Raw genomic sequence first — 18254 nt, 5'->3', positions numbered from 1 at the left:
GCAACGCCAGGTTAATGGTTGGAACTGATGATCTTAAAGTTCTTTTGCAACCTAAACGATTCTGCGATTGTATGCCTGGGGGAAGGCCAGGCACCACAGAACAGCTGTGTGGGGTTGGGCACTGGCTGCTGTTGTTGGGGCGCCCTGTCTAATGGAAGCTGCGTGTGTGTGAGACGCATGAGGGCCCTGGTGTGCGGCCTGGCCAGGCTGATTTCAACAGCAACCTGTGAGTGGCCTTAGCCCTGCACATCTGTGTACCTGCGGGGCTGTGCAGGGAACTCTTTAGGGGGTGGAGGGTGTATAGGGTGTAGAGGTGGAATTCCCTTCTTGACCTCTCCGAGCCTCCAGCAGTGCTGGGCTCCTCACTGGGGGATAGCAGTGATTGGGCTCTGCATCTGCAGGAGATGGCTCTGAGGCCAAGGGGCCATATCGGAGCAGAGACACCAGAATGTAGGGCCTGATCACCACTGGCTGTGGAGGAGCTGAGTATGTCTTCCTCAGCTCGGAGGGACAGCGACTGGAAAGGCCCCACTGCCTTGTGTCCAACCCTCCCATTGCCCTGGGAATGGTGAAAAGTCTGCTTGTGTCCTCCCCTTCTCCCCCACCACCCAAGGCAAAGCCTGTCATCCTTGGAAACACGAGACAATGTCCTCCAAGAAAAGGATTGTGTGGAGGCAGAAGCTGTGATGCAGAAAACTTTAATGACTGTGAAGGGGGAAACAAGTTCAATTGTAGAGGAGGCTGCCGGTGCAGGGACAGCACCAGTCTGTGCCCATTGTCCACAGTGGAGATCGCACAAGGCATACATCTGCCAGTCCCACAGAGGGAGAGGGATCAGCAGGTGCCCCAGGTTGGCTCTGGGGGTCTTTAACCACCTAACTTTACATCCCCTCAGATGCTGGGCACCCTGAGCTGCTCTACATCAGTTGTGCTCACAATGCTGAATGTTGGAAGGGACCCCTGGAGGTCATCTGGCCCACCCCCACTTGCTCAAGCAGGGCCACCTATTGCCAGTTGCCCAGGATCGTGTGTAGGTGGTTCTTGAGCATCTCTAAGGAGGGAAACTCAGCCACCTATTCCAGTGCTCAGTCACTCCCACAGAAGCGTAGAACACTGTTGCCCTCTCACCAAGGCACAGGCACTGTGCAGATCCCATCCACAGAAGAGTTGACAGTTGAGGGTTTGGGTATTTTTTCTTCAGAGGAAACAGCTCTATTCCTCATTTGAACTGTCAAACACTAAAACCATACCAGTTGTTTATTGCATGTGAACAAATACCGGGAGCTTTCACATCCTTCTTTCTCAGGCTGTAAACCAAGGCATTCAGCAGCAGAGTGAGAGCCATGTAAACAACTGCCACTGCTCTGTCTAGTGACCATTTTGAGGTCACTTTGCATGTAGGTGAAGGCACACAGGCCATAGAAACAGGCCACAACAGTGAAACGGGAAGCATGTGTTGAGACAACTCTGCACTTGCCTTCCACACAGCAGAGTAGCAGGATGCTTCTCGCTCTGCACCTGTAAAAAGTGAGGATGAAGAGGAAGCAGGCAAGGGCCACACCACCAATACAGAAGATGATCATGGCCTTGTTGTCAGAAGTGCCAGCACAAGCCATGGCCAGACAGCCAAGCAGTGGCCATGGGACATGCGAGGGTAGAGGAAGAATTGGTCCCTGCCCAGCAACGGAGAGGAGTACAGCTGGGCCATGCAGCTGTGGAAGGAGATGGGTATGCCCTCTGACCTGAGGAAGTTCTCCAGCATCTTTGGAAGGAAGGCACTTGAGAAGAGATACAGAATCTTTGGCCTTCAGTCATTCTGAGATATGCTTCAGGAGCCATAATTGCCTCTTGATGGAGGACATCAGTGTTGGGATTTCCATCCTTCCATTTCTACGCTTTTGTCGAGACTTTTCATGCAGGCAATAGGATATGAGACTGTAGTGGCTGCCAAGAGACATTTCCACCCATCAGAAGGGTTGAGATTGACATGTAAAAAATACTCTCCCCTCAGAATGGCAGCCAATTCCTGAGCACAAATTCTCTGGAGGGACCCATGAAGCAGTCAAGAGCTCTGCCTTCACCTTCAGCTCTCTTGGGAAGTGCACCAAGTAACCTTGTCCTTGCTGATCTTCACGTTCTCCTGCAAGCTCTGTATCAGAGCAATTTGATCTCCCTCAGAAAGACACCATTCCACTGACCTTATTTCTGTGCTGACTGCCCTCACCTCCCACATGCTAAGCTCCAGTTTCCAGCATCGACGCATTCAGCATCATGGGCGACTTTTCCCTGCTACTCCTGCCCATGCATGCTGGCCATGACCCCTAGACTGGACAGTGGAGGGGAGATGAAGGTGGAGTAGCATCTATGGGCCGTCCCAAGGGATGTTCCCTGCTTTACCACTCGTACCATTCTGCAAAGCAAATCATCTTCCTGAGCCCCACAACCACCTCCTGCAACCCCAGTGAAGCTCCAGCCATAGCAAGGAGAATGCCCTTCCTCAAGAGCTCATGGGGATGCTGACTCCTCAGGGCATCCTGCCTTTCTGGGCCTTTCTGGGCAGAGAAACAGCAAAGTAAGGCCTGATGGTCACTGGCAGCAGAGCATGCAGGGATGTCTTCCTCAGCTCCAAGTGACAGTGCCCAAAAGAGGAGCCACTGCAGGCTGTCCCAACCTCCCATTCCTCTGTGAATGGAGACTGTGCCCTCACCCTCCTCCACCACAGAGCAACCCCCTTCTCCTTTGGCAGCATGGGGAGTGTCCACAGAGGGAAGGACCACAAGGCAGCCAGGCTTGAATGCAGCAGAACTTCAATGAGTCAAAAGAGGGAAACAATATCACACCAAGTGATGGACAGCAGTGCGGGGCACACCAAGGTCAGCCAATTGTCTGCAGTCCTTGGCCATGGAAAAGTTCTTACATGGTGTCCGAATATCTACACAACAGGTGGGGACAGATGCTCTGACCAAGCAGGCTGTGGTGGGACTTTGCTGCCAAGGGGAACCAAACCAAAGAAAAGGGAAAGAGAGGCACAGCCATGCCACTATTCTGAAAACACATCCAAAATCTCAATCCTCTGCCCAGCACCATCTTCTGAGTTCCTCAGGGTCTCTCAGTGGGGTGTTTCTAGCATCTTTCTCAGAGGAGGCACCTCCTGCCACCATAGCGGCTGGAAATGCCAGAGAGGTCACAGCACCCAGAGGTGATGGGCACTCCATCACAGCTGAGGATGCTGCCAACAGCAGCAGAGGTGGACGAGCCCACAACGGTGTTCTGTGGGAAGGAGCTGAGGATGGGGCCGGGCAGGGTCACCACCACAGCAGGCGGCTCAATGACGATGGTGGAGTTCTGGCACTGCCTGACACAGGGCTCGTTGCAGCTGTTGGCCAGCGGGGTCGGGCCACATGGCCGGCAGGGCAGGCACTGGTTGTAGCAGGACATGTCTCTAAGGGTGGAGGTGCACCTGGAAGAGAGGGCGGGGAGGAAGCAGAGCACAAGGGTGGGTGAGGAGCAGCCTTGTATTTTCTGTGTCACAAAGGAGCCAAGGCCACTCCTGAGTGGGGAGCCGGAAACTGTGCCAGGAACCACACGGTCTTCATCATCCTATAAAGAGCAGCCTGCCTCAGACAGGGTCTCTCCTAATGTGTATACAAAACCCACCTCAGTCTTGTGCCAGGCTCTGTGTAAGGAAACCGTCTCTGCACTTTCCTCTGTCATGACAAGAAGATCCAAACTCCAGGGCTGGACAGAGCCAGTATCAGGTGGGATGCCTATCAAGTGGAGATCTCACTTTGGACGAGCAGGAGAAGGGGCTCCAGACTCACCTGGTTCCCAAGGAGAAGGAGACAGGAGAAGAGGATGAGAGAGCAGGGGCTTGGGCTGGCTTTTATACCTGCCCTGTGTTGCTGCAGGACCAGAGGCACCCTTTGCAGAGGTAACAATTTTCTGACAAGCTCATCTTGCATGCAAAACATCACAGCTAATGATACGGGCTGTGCTTTCTTTTCCAACACTGCTGCCTTTTCATTTCCAGGTTTGTGCCATGCCCATTCCCTGATGAAGGCTTCTTCTGAGCGCTGGGGTGAAGGGCCCCAGGATTTCTAGGGCAGGAATGCAGCAGTGCAGACAGAAGGCTCAGCCCAAGTGCTGGATGGGTCCAGCGCAGACAAGTGACGTTAGCCTGCGTCACTGTGTTGGGACTGTTTGCAGTGCTGTTCTCAGGAAGAAGCTCCTGCCGTCCTTAGCTGGACCCCCAAGGGATGGCTTGTATGACCATGTGCCACCACCATCTCTTTCCTTCCCTCCTCAGCTCACTCTGATGCTCACTTGTTCTTGCCTCCCCAGGTGTGTGGGTTGTGCTGCTAGGTTTTGACCCCATCCTGCCTAACACTCATCAGTCCCCAGGGGTCCTCAGCAGAGTCCATGGTTCGTTGCGTTCCTACATGTGTTCTTGTCTTGTGTGTCCTTGTATGCAGCCAGGTTTGTGTGGATGCATGTGGGAGCACAAATCTCTGCATGATTCCGTGCTGGTGTGAATAAGCATGGGGGGGGGGGGGGGTGTTGTCCCTGGGTGTCCCTCATCACAAGGGAATACGCTGCTCTTGGCAGGGACACTCTCCAGTGCTCTGTCCATCAGCGCCACAGAGCAGCAGATTCCCAGCCTCAGAAGGAGCCAGAGTGCAGACTGAACGGCGATGGCACCAGCCTGCTAGAGATCTGTCCAGGGAAGAGGCCCTGAAATGCCGCCCCTGCCACTTGAGACCACTTTTCCCAGCCTCTCCAAAGCTCACACTCCACTGCTGCTGATTCCAGGCCCCAACAAGGATGGTTTCGCTCCAGCTTGAATCCTTAGTCTACATTCAGTGCTCTCCCTAGCAATAAAGAGTTCCAAAGGATGGGGTTTGCTTTATGCGCAAGTAGAAAGGCTGACGAATGCTGCTGACCATGTGCTGGCCATCCCTGAGTGGATCTGCTTCCACTGCAGTCTTGGTGGTGCCTGGGGTGGGACACAGGTCCTCTCTCATGTCCATGTCAATGTCAAATGTACTTGTGCAGTTCATCAGGCCGATGCTGTGCCAGGCAGGCACTGAGACTGTGGATCAAACAGGTACTGAATGAAAGGAACGTGAAGCCTGATACTGCTTCCTGTGAGTGGAAGGACCAACCCTGTGGCTTGCGCAGGAAAGCAAATGACTTGACGGCCACTTTGGACTTCAGCCTACAAAGACATTAATGCGCTGCACTAGAATCTCATTTTATTATTGAAAAAGAGTGGAATCAGGTTTGAGGCCATGTTTCCCAAAGTTTGCTACTCTCCCAGTCATGTCCAGAACAGACCCTTTTCTGACAAGGGCTGTTGTGCACAGTGGGTAAATTTCTGAAGCCCATCTCCCCTCCGGAATGTCTGTCAGCCTGAGCTCATGTCTAAGTTGCACGCAGTGCAGCCAAGGGCTTCTCTCCTCCCCTTTAGTGACCTTCATGAGATCAGTGCCAGGGAGCTCTGCTGGGAGAGCTCAGCCAGGGCTGATTCCCCTCTCCATGGAGCTGCTTTTGAGCTGAGGCTCTCATGTAGCCAAGGGCCAACCTCATTGCTTTCTCAGGAGGTCACAGGCACTGTGGAACCAGAGTAGGGCAGGAGAGGAGTGTACCTACAACTTAGAGCTTTGACACAATTCTTCACTCCTTTATGATCAAATTAGTGAGAAATAATAAACACAGTAAGAGTATGATAAGGTGTGTGGGAAATTGGCTGGATTACCAGGCTCAGAGAGTTGTGACCATGGTGCAAAGCCCAGCTGGCCAATCCTTATTACTGGGGTCTAGCAGTAGAGACAAAGTAGCAGGAGCAATAGTGTTTCATGTTTTCATGAACACCATGAGTAATGGGCAGTGGGGAATTAGCAGCAGGTGTGTGGATAATACCTGGGGAGAGGAACGGGTAGTACGTGTCGGACACGGCTCCTATTCAGAGGACCTGGACAAGCTGGAGACATGGGCTGACTGGAAGCTCACAAAGGCCAAAAAGAGCAAGGGCAAGGTTTTGCTCCTGAGGGAGGAACCAGCCCATGTGGTCATGCAGGCTGGGGGCTGGCTGCCTTGGCAGCAGATGCACAGAAAAGGATGTGTGGTTTTAGGAGACACCCAGCTGAACAGGAGACAGCAGTGTGCCCTTGCAGCAAACGGGACCAACTGCATCCTGAGCTGTGTTAGTCAAAGTGAGGCCAGCAGGTGCAGGAAAGTGACCCTGTCCCTCTGGCCCTTGTGAGACCACCTCTGCAGTACTGCATCCAGGTTGGGGCTCCCTGGTCCAGGAAGGATATTGACAGAGTGAAGTGAGTCCAACAAAGGCCACCAAGTAGATTAAGGGGGCTGGCAAACATGATGTGCGAGGAGAGGCTGAAAGAACTGGGCCTGCTCTTCTTGGAGAAGAGCTGACTCTGGGGAGACCTAAATAGCAGCCTTCTAGTACCTAAAGAGGCCTACAGGAAGTGTAGTGGCCACCAATTATAGAATCATAGAATCATAGAATGGTTTGGGTTGGAAGGGACCTTAAAGATCATCTAGTTCCAACCCCTCTGCCATGGGCAGGGACACCCTTCACTAGACCATGTTGCCCAAAGCCTCATCCAACCTGGCCTTAAACACTTCCAGGGATGGGGCCTCCACAACCTCTCTGGGCAACCTGTGCCAGTACCTCACCACCCTCACAGTAAAGACTTTCTTTCTAACATCTAATCTCAATCGACCCTCCTTCAGCTTAAACCCATTACCCCTTGTCCTGTCAGTACACTCCCTGATAAACAGTCCCTCACCATCTTTCCTGTAGGCCCCCTTCAGGTACTGGAAGGCCACAATTAGATGTCCCGGCAGCCTTTTTTTCTCCAGGCTGAACCAGCCCAACTCTCTCAGCCTGTCCTCATAGGAGAGGTGCTCCAGCCCTCTGATCAGCTTCGTGGCCCTCCTCTGGACTCACTCCAGCAGCTCAATGTCACTCCTGTACTGGGGCCCCCAGAGCTGGATGCAGTACTCCAGGTGGGGTCTCACAAGAGTGGAGTAGAGGGGCAGGATCGCCTCCCTTGACCTGCTGGTCACACTTCTTTTGATGCAGCCCAGGACACGGTTGGCTTTCTGGGCTGCAAGCGCACACTGCCAGCTCATGTTGAGCTTCTCAATCAATACCCCCAAGTCCTTCACCTCAGGGCTTCTTTTAATACATTCCTCACCCAGCCTATAATTGTGCTTGGGATTGCGCCGACCCATGTGCAGGACCTTGCACTTGGCCTTGTTGAACTTCATGCAGTTTGCACGGGCCCACCTCTCCAGCCTGTCAAGGTCCCTCTGGATGGCATCCCTTCCCTCCAGCATGTCGACCACACCACACAGCTTGGTGTCGTCGGCAAACTTGCTGAGGATGCACTCGACCCCATTGTCCATGTCGCTGACAAAGATGTTGAACAGTGCCGGTCCCAGTACCAACACCTGAGAAATGCCACTCGTCACTCATCTCCACTTGGACATTGAGCCATTGACCACAACTCTTTGAGTGCGACCATCCAGCCTATTCCTTATCCACCAAGTGGTCCATCCATCGAATTCATGTCTCTCCAATTTAGACACAAGGATGTCTTGTGGGACAGTGTCAAATGCCTTGCACAAGTCCAGGTAGATGATGTCAGCTGCCTGTCCCTTATCCACCAACACTGTAACCCCATCACAGAAGGCCACCAAATTCGTCAGGCATGATTTGCCCTTAGTGAAGCCATGTTGGCTGTCACCAATCACCTCCTTATCTTCCACGTGCCTGAGCATAGTCTCCAGGAGGGTCTGCTCCATGATCTTGCCAGGCACGGAGGTGAGACTGACCAGCCTGTAGTTCCCTGGGTCTTCCTTTTTACCCTTCTTAAAAATGGGGGTTATGTTCCCCCTCTTCCAGTCGGCGGGAACTTGGCTGGACTGCCAGGACTTCTCAAATATGATGAAGAGCGGCCTGGCCACTTCATCCACCAGTTCCCTCAAGACCTGCGGATGCAACTCATCAGGTCCCATGGACTTGTGCACCTTCAGGTTCCTTAGATATTCTCGAACCTGATCTTCTCCTACAGTGGGCGGTTCTGCATTCTCCCAGTCCCTGCCTTCTGTGACCTGGGCAGTGTGGCTCAAGCACTTGCCAGTGAAGACTGAGGCAAAGAAGTCACTGAGTACCTCAGCCTTCTCCATATCCTGGGGAACCAGGTCACCCGTTTCATTACGAAGGGGACCCACATTTTCCCTCGTCCTCCTTTTATCACTAACATACCTATAGAAGCTTTTCTTGTTGTCCTTGACATCCCCGGCTAGACTAATTTCTATCAGGGATTTGGCTTTCCTAACCTGCTCCCTGGCTGCTTGGACAGTTTCTCTGTATTCTTCCCAGGCTACCTGCCCTTGCTTCCACCCTCTGTAGGCTTCCTTTTTTTGTTTGGCTTTGCCCAGGAGCTCCTTGTTCATCCACGGGGGCCTCTTGGTGGTTTTGCTTGACTTCCTCTTTCTTGGGATGCATCGCTCCTGAGCTTGGAGGAGGTGACCCCTGAATATTAGCCAGCTGTCTTGGGCCCCTCTTCCTTCCAGGGCTTTGTCCCATGGTATTCTACCAAGCAGATCTCTGAAGAGGCCAAAGTCTGCTCTCCTGAAGCCCAGGGTAGTGAGCTTGCTGCGTGCCCTCCTCGCTGCCTGAGGATCCTGAATTCCACCATTTCGTGGTCACTGCAGCCAAGGCTGCCCTTGAGCTTCACATCCCCTACCAGGCCCTCCTTATTGGTGAGAATAAGGTCCAGCATGGCACCTCTCCTCATGGGCTCCTCTCTCACTTGGAGGAGAAAGTTGGCATCGACACATTCCAGGAACTTCCTGGATTGCTTGCACTCAGCTGCATTGTCCCTCCAGCAGATGACAGGGTGGTTGAAGTCCCCCATAAGGACCAGGGCTTGTGAGCGTGAGGCTGCTCCTATCTGCCTATAGAAGGCTTCATTGGCTCAGTCCCCCTGGTCAGGTGGCCTGTAGCAGACCCCCGCTGTGATGTCCCCTGCCCCAGCCCTCCCTTTAATCCTGACCCATAGGCTCTTGGTCAGCTCCTCATCCCTTCCCAGGTGGAGCTCCATGCACTCCAGCTGGTCAATGACATAGAGGGCGACGCCCCCTCCTTGTCTGCCCTGCCTGTCCTTCCTAAAGAGCCTGTACCCTTCCACCCCAACACTCCAGTCATAGGAGCTATCCCACCATGTCTCTGTAATGCCAATAGGGTCATAGCCTTGCAGGCACACACACGTCTCCAGCTCCTCTTGTTTATTCCACAGCCAGAGCCTGGTACCTGTTGCACAGGGGTACGTGGGATGGCAAGGTGGGTGAGGAGGTCTCAAGTACGTGAGGACGGGATCACAGAACACTGTGCACAGCATGGCTACTGACTTTTGCACTGGAACAGGCTACCCAGAAAGACTGTGGATGCCCCATCCCTGGAAGTGTTCAAGGCCAGGTTGGATGGGGCTTTGGGCAACCTGGTCTCGTGGAGGGTGTCCCTGCCCATGGCAGGGGGTTGGAACTGGATGAGTTTTACAGTGCCTTCCATCCCAAACCATTCTATGAGTCTACAGTCTTCCTTGACATGGGGTTCATCACTATGACCCATTTCAGTATCCATCCTCACCTCCTGTTGGTGTGTCATCTCATCTGTCCTGACTCTGCCTTAGGCAAGTGTCACACCTTCTCCATCTGCACTGCCTACCTCAATGTAATGGCCCCCAATTCTGTGCCTGTGGCCTCAAGTACCTGAGGACAGGATCCCAGAACCCTGCACACAGCATGGCTGCTGACTTCTTGCACCACAAGGATGCCCCTGTTGAATCCCCTCCTGTTCAGCCTGAGGAATCAGGAGATGAAAGCTGACCTCACCAGGTGGTCTTGCAGGATGGGGCTGGGCTAGAGTCAGTAGGAATTCTCCCTCTACATGAGACACCTGTGGACTGAGGAAGAGGAGGGAGGATCATGGAGTTGTGAGTCATGATGCCAGCTGGGGAGAGAAGCTGCCTGAGAAAGTGCTGGAAAGGAGGGCTGGGTTTGTTCTTGTGTTTGAGAGGCAGGAAGGCTCCAGCTGGCTCCAGAAAGGTGCTCTTTCTCTCCCAGCAGCACTGATTTGTCCTCTCAGAGGTTCAGCTCCTCCCCCTGTACTTGTCCCACCTCCCCTGCTCCCACCACCTCCTCCTCTGCTCGCCCTCCTTGCCCTGAGAACTGCCCTTCAGCACTTGCTTCCTCCTGCATTCGTGCCTGACAGTCCACACCTGCATGGCATCCCCTGGAGACTTGACCTGAGAGCTTGCTTTTCCTTTCATCTTGATGGATGCGAGCACCCAGCAGAACCCCGTGCCCTTTCCTTCCAGGTGTCGTTTCAAATGCCCAGTTTCCCAATGAGACACTTGGAGGAAATAAGAGTGCTGTAAAACCAGCAGGTACTTCACTTCCAAAACGTCCTGCCACGCCCTGTTGCTGTGCGGTTCCCGCTGGCCAGCAACACCTTCCCCGTGGCCGAGGTGCCCGTGCCGGGGACAGCCTCTGCCCGCACTCCCGCACACCCAGTGCCGCTGCGGGCAGCTCCGCTGCGGCCGCTCTGTCCCGCGGCGCCGCCTTCCTGCTGGCTCCGTGCTGCCAGCGGCTGCTCGCGGGGCCGCTGCCGACCTGTCACGGGCCACTCGGCCGGCGACAGCGGCTGCAAGGGCGGCAGGAGCAGCCGGAGGGGCCCCGGGGCGGGGTCGGTGTGGTTTTGGGGTGCCTTGTCCCCGGGCAGCAGCACCTCCCGACCCGTTGCCGGGTTCCATGAGCTACGGCAGCGCTGGATGTCCCCGCGACGGCGGCTCGTCCCGCTTCGGTCTGCGGCGGGTGGTGCGGGAGGACCAGAGCTCGGCAGCGCCGCGTTCCCCGGCAGGGCTCAGCCCCGGGGCGGAGTTGGCGGAGGCGGAGAGGGGAGGAGGCACCGTGGGCGGAGCAGAGAGCCGGGGCTGGCGGGGGGCAGCGAGGCGCGGGCGGCAGAGCGGCGGGATGCGGCGGTGCCGGGGCGCAGGGCTGGCGGGGCTGGCCGCGGTGCTCCTGGGTGCGTGGGGCTGGCGGTGGTGGCGGGGCGCTGGACCTGGGGCTGCTTGGGACCGGCGCTGGGCAAGAGGCTCGCCTCTGGCCCTCCTGCTTCTCTCTTTCTCCCTTCCTCTTCCCTTCTTCTCCTTCCTTTCTCCCCTCAATGACTCCCCCCTTCCAACTCTCATTCCTACACTCATCTCTCCACCAATTCTTAATGGGCACTGCCATTACTGCACATGTCGAGAGCCTCTGGAAACCCTCCACCTCATCATCTCTGTATGGTCCTGGCTGCTTCTGCAGGATTTGTTCTGCGAAATAGCAGGCAGGGCTGCGTAGAAAGCAGATTTTCAGGTTTTTTTCTTTTTTTTTCCTCCTTTCTGGCAGTGGCTGTGGGCAGAGCCCAGGTGCAGCAGGAGCCGTCGGCAGAGACCACCGAGGGCACCGGCATCAACATCACTTGCTCACACCCCAACATACAGACCGACGATTACATCCACTGGTACCGTCAGCTCCCGGGCCGAGGCCCCGCATTCCTCACGTTCGGTCATAAAGGGACCAAAGAGGTGCCGGACCCGCCGGGGCGGCTGTGGGTGGCGGCAGACCGCCGGTCCAGCGCCCTGTGGCTCGCCCGGCCCCGGCGCGGGGACGCGGCGGTGTATTACTGCGCCGTGGGAGACACGGGGAGAGGAGCCGGGGCTGCGGCCGGGCACGAACCACGAAGCAGGAAGGGCGGCGGGCGGGGCCGGGCGTGTGTGTCGGGGGCGGGGGGACAGCCCCGGCCGGGCCCGCCAGGGGGCGCTGCCGCTCCGCCCGCCGGGGCCGCCTCGCCCCGCCCGGCCCCGCCCGGCCACGGGCCCCGCGCCCCTTCCCCCGCCCGACCGGCACCGGCACCGGCAGCACCACCTCCTCCTTGCAGTCGGTGCCTGCGCTCGGCACCTCTTCTCCTTGATGGCTGCTGCGGAGCTGTGCTCCTGGAGGCAGCAAACAGCCACGCTTGCTCAGCGCTACACATGCAGACGGACACGGTCCCTGCAAGGCAGGGAGGGCAGTAGGGTGTGTCCCACGAGGCTCTCTTGCTTCCCCAGAAAGGGCTCAGAGCGTTCTGGGTAACGTGACATCCTCTGGCCTGTCCGTAAAGGCCTGCTGCCAGCGTTGTCTCAGAAATGCATCTCAGAGGGCACAGATTCCCATCCTGCCCGTGTCAGGCTGGTTCTTCTCTTGCCTCTGTCCTCCCCTTGCCAAGGCTGCTCAGCTGGTTTTGCCTTTTTTGAAGGCAAAGTGACAGCTGTACGTTCTTCACATGAGGACATGGCACAGGGATTTCACGGTTCATTTCATGAACCCAAACGCTCGAGAGAGATGCTCAGCGTCGTGGATGTCTCATCGTAGCTCAGCTCCCTTGTGCAAACACATTAGCAGCTCCCACCCAGTGTTTTTTCCCTTCCCAAGGACATGCACAGGGATCTCAACCCAAGGCTATTATTAACACAAACAGGCTCCCTGGGCATTTCAATTAGGCAGTTAGTAATAGCGTAATTAAGAAACCAACGCACCCAGGAATTACCAGACATGGAAGGAGTTGCAACAGGCATCAGCCCTCACATGGCAAAGGTGCATTCCAACAAACCACAAATGTTTGTCAGAGCTCTGCCAAGTTGTCTTTACCGTGGTCTACCACCTACTCCTCAGCCCTGGCAGGCCAGACCTTCAGCTGGGCAAACTGCTTACCTTGCCTTCCCACAATGGTTGATTTTCTTCCTCTGACACCAACAGACACAAAGGATTTACTCCAGCACACCTTTGGTTCCACCCTCCAGCCTGGGTAGCTGATTCCTTCAGGACTTAACAAAGCTGTTCCAAACAGGGCAGTACGTTGACCCAAAGGGAATACAAATGTAGTTAAGCAGGGTGACCTCCCCAGGTGGCACGTGGCCCTGCTTGTCTTTGACTTCTCCATGTGTCTCCTAACCATGGTGGGAATAGCCTCGTCCTTGTCACTGTGGGCAGTGAGCAGCCCCTGAGTGTCCCGATGCATTTCTTCCTTGGCAGGCTTTCCTTCTTGGAGATCTGCTGCACCAGCACTGTTGTCCCCAAAATGCTGGAGACTTTCCTTGCCACCAGAACTACCATTTGTGTTTCCCCCTTTCATTTTTCCACTTCTTCCTGTGTATGACTGAGTTCCTGATCCTCTCAGCTGTGGGGTTGTTTTTGATCATTATGTCATCATATGCAAACTGCTTGGTGAAAAACACTATCATGACAAAGAAGGTCTACTTCCTCGCAGTACTGGGAGGATGTGCCGTGGGCTTTGTGGTCATCTTGTCCCAGGTGGCTCTGCTGCTGCTGCAGCCTCCTTTCTGCACAAAGAAGGTTGTTGACCATTTCTACTGTCATGCTGGGCCAGCGTGAGCATGGCCTGTTTGAGATGGGTTGACTTTGGCTGGCTGTCAGATGGCCATGAAGCTGCTCTATCACTTCCCATCCTTCAACAAGGCAGGCAGAGAAAATACAACAAAAGGCTCGTGGGTCGAGACAAGGACGGGGAGATCACTCAGCAATTACCGTCATGGGCAAAACAGATTCGACTTGAGGAAATTAATTTCATTTATTGCTGGTTTAGAAGAGAGTAGGATAATGAGAAATAAGAACAAATCTAAAACCACCTTCCCCCTACACCTCCCTTCTTGCCAGGCTCAACTTCACTCCTGAATTCTCTGCCTCTTGCCCCTGAGCAGCACAGGGGGAAGGGGAATGGGGGTTGCATTCAGTTCATAACACGATTTCTCAGCCTCTCCTTCTTTGCCCCATAAACCAACTACATTCCACTCCTCACCTCTGTCAATCACATAGATAAGAATTATCAGTAATACACACATCCCGCACATAATCTACAATGTTCACAAACTTCGCTTACATCAACAAAAGACTTCCTCACACCAAAATCAAGATAACACCATCACAGCACCAACAAAAGTGGACAATTTACAGACACTCCACTCCTCGTCCCTTCACCACAATGACAACAGCAGAAATTCCTCACAATTATTCCACGCTCTGGTCGAGGGAGGTGATTGTCCCACTCTTCACGGCAGTGGTGTGGCCCCACCTCCAGTACTGTGTGCAGGTTTGGGCACCTCAACATAAGAAGGACGTCAAACTATTGGAGCGTGTGCAGAGGAGGGTGACAATGATGGTGCAAGGTCTCAAGGGCAAGACTGATGAGGAGCAGCTGAGGTCACTTGGTTGGTTCAGCTTGGAGAAGAGAAGGCTGAAGGGTGACCTCGTTGCAGTCCACTACTTCCTCAAGGGGGGCAGTGGAGGGGGAGGAGCTGATCTCCTCTCCTAGTGACCAGCAATAGGAGACATAGAAATGGTATGAAGCTGCTTCAGGGAAGTTCAGATTGAACATCAGGAAAAGGTTCTTCACTGAGGGGGTGACAGCTCACTGGAACAGGTTCCCCAGGGAAGTGGTCACAGCACCAAGCCTGTCAGAGTTGTAGGAGCATCTGGACAATGCTCTTAGTCATGTGGTTTAGTTTTAGGTTGTCCTGTGAGGAGGAGGGAGTTGAACTCAATGATCCTTATGGGTCCGTTCCACCCTGAGACAGTCTATGATTGTATGATTCTCTGATGACACAGTACGCATAAAAACACGTGCATGCACACCCAGTTACACAGGAACACGTGCGTGTGCACACAGACACACATTCATCCCTGAGACTTGTCCTCACATAAATGTTCACATGTGTTCGTGTTCACTTGCACACTCACACTTGCATGGAGGTACATATCCAAGCTCGTGTACAAACACAGATGTATATGTGCTCGTCTGCACACATTTATGCCCACGCATGTACACACACATGCACACTGACACCACACACACTTACTTGCTCATCTGCAAAAAACATGCACGTACACAAACACATGCACAGACACACTGAGAAATGCCCTTGTTCTCACACACACACACACACACACAGAGACAGAGGCAGACACTCACTCTCACGTGTGCTTTTGCAAATGCACGCACAAGTGCAAACAGACAGGCACAAATTCACCCCCAGGCACAGACAGATGCGTATGCACATGAGGAAGCACAGCCTCTCCCCACACACCCTGAGAACTAGGACTCCACCGGCCAGCTTCTGCCTCTGTGCCTGTGACACCTTGAGGCAAGGCCTTGAAAGCCCAGTGCTGCGAAGGTAAATGAGGCATGAGAGACAAAGTCAAAGCTAGAGACCATCCCTATTGCTGCAGCTCCAGGTGTTCACCACCTTACAAGTCCAAATAACCTCAAAGTCTGAGAAGCTCTGGCCCACCCCTGGTGATCACCGTAGGGCAATTGTGGGGGTCTGGGAGCAGTTCCAGCTTCATCCCAGGGAGAGGTGCCACCCTGACATGCTCAGATGGCAGTGAAGGGTTGTGTGTCTGAGGTGAGCAGATGGCCCGCAGCTGCAAATGGTGAGGCTGGGAGACCAGAGAGGAAGCTGGCCTGATGAAGTTGCCTCAAGAGAAACACCCTCTCTTCAAAAGGCAAACAAATCTGAATTAGCAGGTGGCATGAGGAGGAGATTTCAAACTGCCCGAGGCAAAGTGTCTGTCAGTTAACATGACTCATGAGAGCTCATGGAGCTGCACTGCTGAGAAGTTGGTCTCCACATGTGCTTTTAACACTGGAACTGTCTCCAGAGCCACAGGAGTGATGGCAGGAGGGTGCGCTCGGCAGTGCATAGGCACCAGGAGGACAAACCTTGTGCCCTGAGAGCCTCCCAGCAGGGCTGGCATTTTCCCAGGGTCCTCACCTGGCCTGAAAGGCTCCCATTCAGATCTCCCCCTACTCTGACCTACCTCCCTTGGAAGGAGTCCAGCTCCTAGCTGCGCTCTGCAAGTGCAGCACAGGAAGCATGGTGCCAGCCAGATGGGTTTCTTAGAAATCTTCTGGGAAATCAGCTGCAGCACTGCTAAATGAGCTGCTGTCGTTGTTAGCCTTGGGCAGCCATACTAGATGTGTACCATGTGTGCAAAAAGCATGCCTGCGAGCCTGAAGGGAGAGGGTCCTTAGCTTGTGAACACTTGACTCCTCTGCATGTAGAAGTGAGACCTGGGCAGCAGAGCTCTAGAGTTGGAGAAAGCCCTGGGAAGTGTCCTCATGCTTGCAAGCAGAGAACTAATGTCTTTGTTCCTGACACAGGCACACAAATGTGTGCTGATCCTCCTCGTCCTTCTCCCACTGTGCAGGAGGCTGCATCAATCATCCCTCCTCTGAGCAGGTTCTGGCAACCCTGCTCCTCCTTCCTCTGCCAGTCAGCCTGAGGCCCTGTTTTTGCAAGGGTTTTATCCAAGTTACACTGCTGGAAGGTCCTGATATTTCAAGAGGTCCTGGCCACAGGAGCTGCCGAGATGTGTTCTGGTGATTTTTGCATTGTGTTGTCCCCTGCACAGACACCTCCAGTGCTGCTCCAGATGGCATTCGGTGTAGATTCAAGGGATAGCACAGGCACTGACTGTGTCTGGGGAACGCTCTCTGGTGACCCAGGTCCTCTCATAGAATTGTAGAATGGTTTAGGCTGGAAGAGACCTTTAAAAGTCATCTAGTTCTAGGCTCCTGCAATGAGCAGGGGTATCTTCAACTAGATCAGGTTGCTCAGGGCCCCCTCCAACCTGACCTCGAATGTTTCCAGGGGCAGGGCATCCACAAACTCTCTGGGCAGCCAGTTCCAGGGTTTCACCACCCTCATTGTCAACAATTTCTTCCTTAGAGCTACTCTGAATCGACCCTCTTTTAGTTTAAAACCATGACCCCTTGTCCTATCGCTACAGGCCCTACCTCTTAGAAGCCCCCTTTAAGTATTGAAAGGCCTTCCCAGAGCCTTCCCTTCTCCAGGCTAAACAACCCCAACTGCTTCAGCCTTTCCTCAAAGGAGAGGTGTTCCATCCCTCTGACCATTTTTGTGGCCCTTCTCTGGACCCATTGCAACAAGTCTGTTTCTGTCCTGTGCTGAGGACTCCGGAGCTGGATGCAGTATTCCAGGTGGAGTCTCACCAGAGCAGAGTAGGGGGCCAGAATTATCTCCCTTGACCTGCTGGCCACGCTTGTTTTGATGCAGCCCTGGATATGGTTGGCTTTGTGGGCTGTGAGTGCACATTGCCACCTTATGTCCAGTTTTCCATCCACCAGTACCGCCAAGTCCTTCTCAGCAGGGCTGCTCTCAATCCCTTCATCCCCCAGCCTGTGTTGATACCAGGAGTTGCCCCAACGCAGGTGCAGGACCTTGCACTTGGCCTTGTTGAACCTCATGAGGTTCACATGGGCCCGATCCATGAGCTTGTCCAGGTCCCTCGGGATGGCATCCTGTCCCCCATGTGTTTCATCCGCACCATTCAGCTTGGTGTCATCCTCAAATTTGCTGAGGGTGCACTCAATCCCACTGTCTATGTCACTGAGGAAGATATTAAACAGTACTGGTCCCCATACGGACCCCTGAGGGACACCTCTCATCACTGATCTCCATCTGGACACTGAACCATTGACCACTACCCTCTGGATGTGACCATCCGGACAATTCCTTATCCACTGAACAGTCCACTCATCAAATTCATCTCTCTCCTATTTAGAGAGAAGGATGTTGTGGGGGACTGTGTCAAGGCCTCACAGAAGTCCACACAGATGACATCAGTAGCTCTTCCCTTGCCCAGACAATTCCTCTCTTAGCATGACAGGTTATTTCTTGTAAGGCTAAAGAAGTCCGTTTATTCTCAAAAGTGTTTCTGAGAAATTAAGCATGTCTTTCCTGAAATCCAGGAAATGTTCTCCCTCCTGGGACTGAAGTTCCTTTGGGCGGGCGACTCTTCCATTAGACGTGCTGGCCAATGCCAACCCAAAGTCACAAACGGGCAGAGATCCCAAAGACACCGTGTCACCTAAACCACTCGTCCAGATAGATGACCGAGACCCACTTGGCGCTGCTTGACAGACTGCCCCCTTCACTGCACCACACTGCTACACACCAGACGGGCAAGGAGTGTCTGTCCCAGACTGGGAGAAGAGCTGCAATTGCACCTTGGACTTCAGTGAGCACCACAGCGCTAAGCTGAAATGAAGCTTTGAGTAGCTCTGCTGCTTGTTAGATGCTCTGTTAGTTGTCAGGGCATAT

The 18254-nt window shown here is 54.1% G+C and overlaps 1 protein-coding gene across 1 annotated transcript in view; it reads left to right on the top strand.

Moving 5' to 3' along the window:
* The first annotated feature begins 11064 nt into the window (after positions 1-11064).
* The window catches only part of LOC129195352 (M1-specific T cell receptor alpha chain-like), a 431139-nt gene continuing 423949 nt past the window's right edge, over positions 11065-18254 (top strand). The window contains exons 1-2 of the mRNA XM_054801303.1: positions 11065-11116; positions 11482-11765. Coding sequence (XP_054657278.1) covers positions 11065-11116; positions 11482-11765 — 336 coding nt within the window. The remainder of the gene's footprint in view (positions 11117-11481; positions 11766-18254) is intronic.

Source organism: Grus americana, chromosome 22, assembly GCF_028858705.1.
Source record: "Grus americana isolate bGruAme1 chromosome 22, bGruAme1.mat, whole genome shotgun sequence".
In the NCBI taxonomy this organism is placed as follows: domain Eukaryota; kingdom Metazoa; phylum Chordata; class Aves; order Gruiformes; family Gruidae; genus Grus; species Grus americana.
This window is presented reverse-complemented; position numbering and strand designations above follow the sequence as displayed.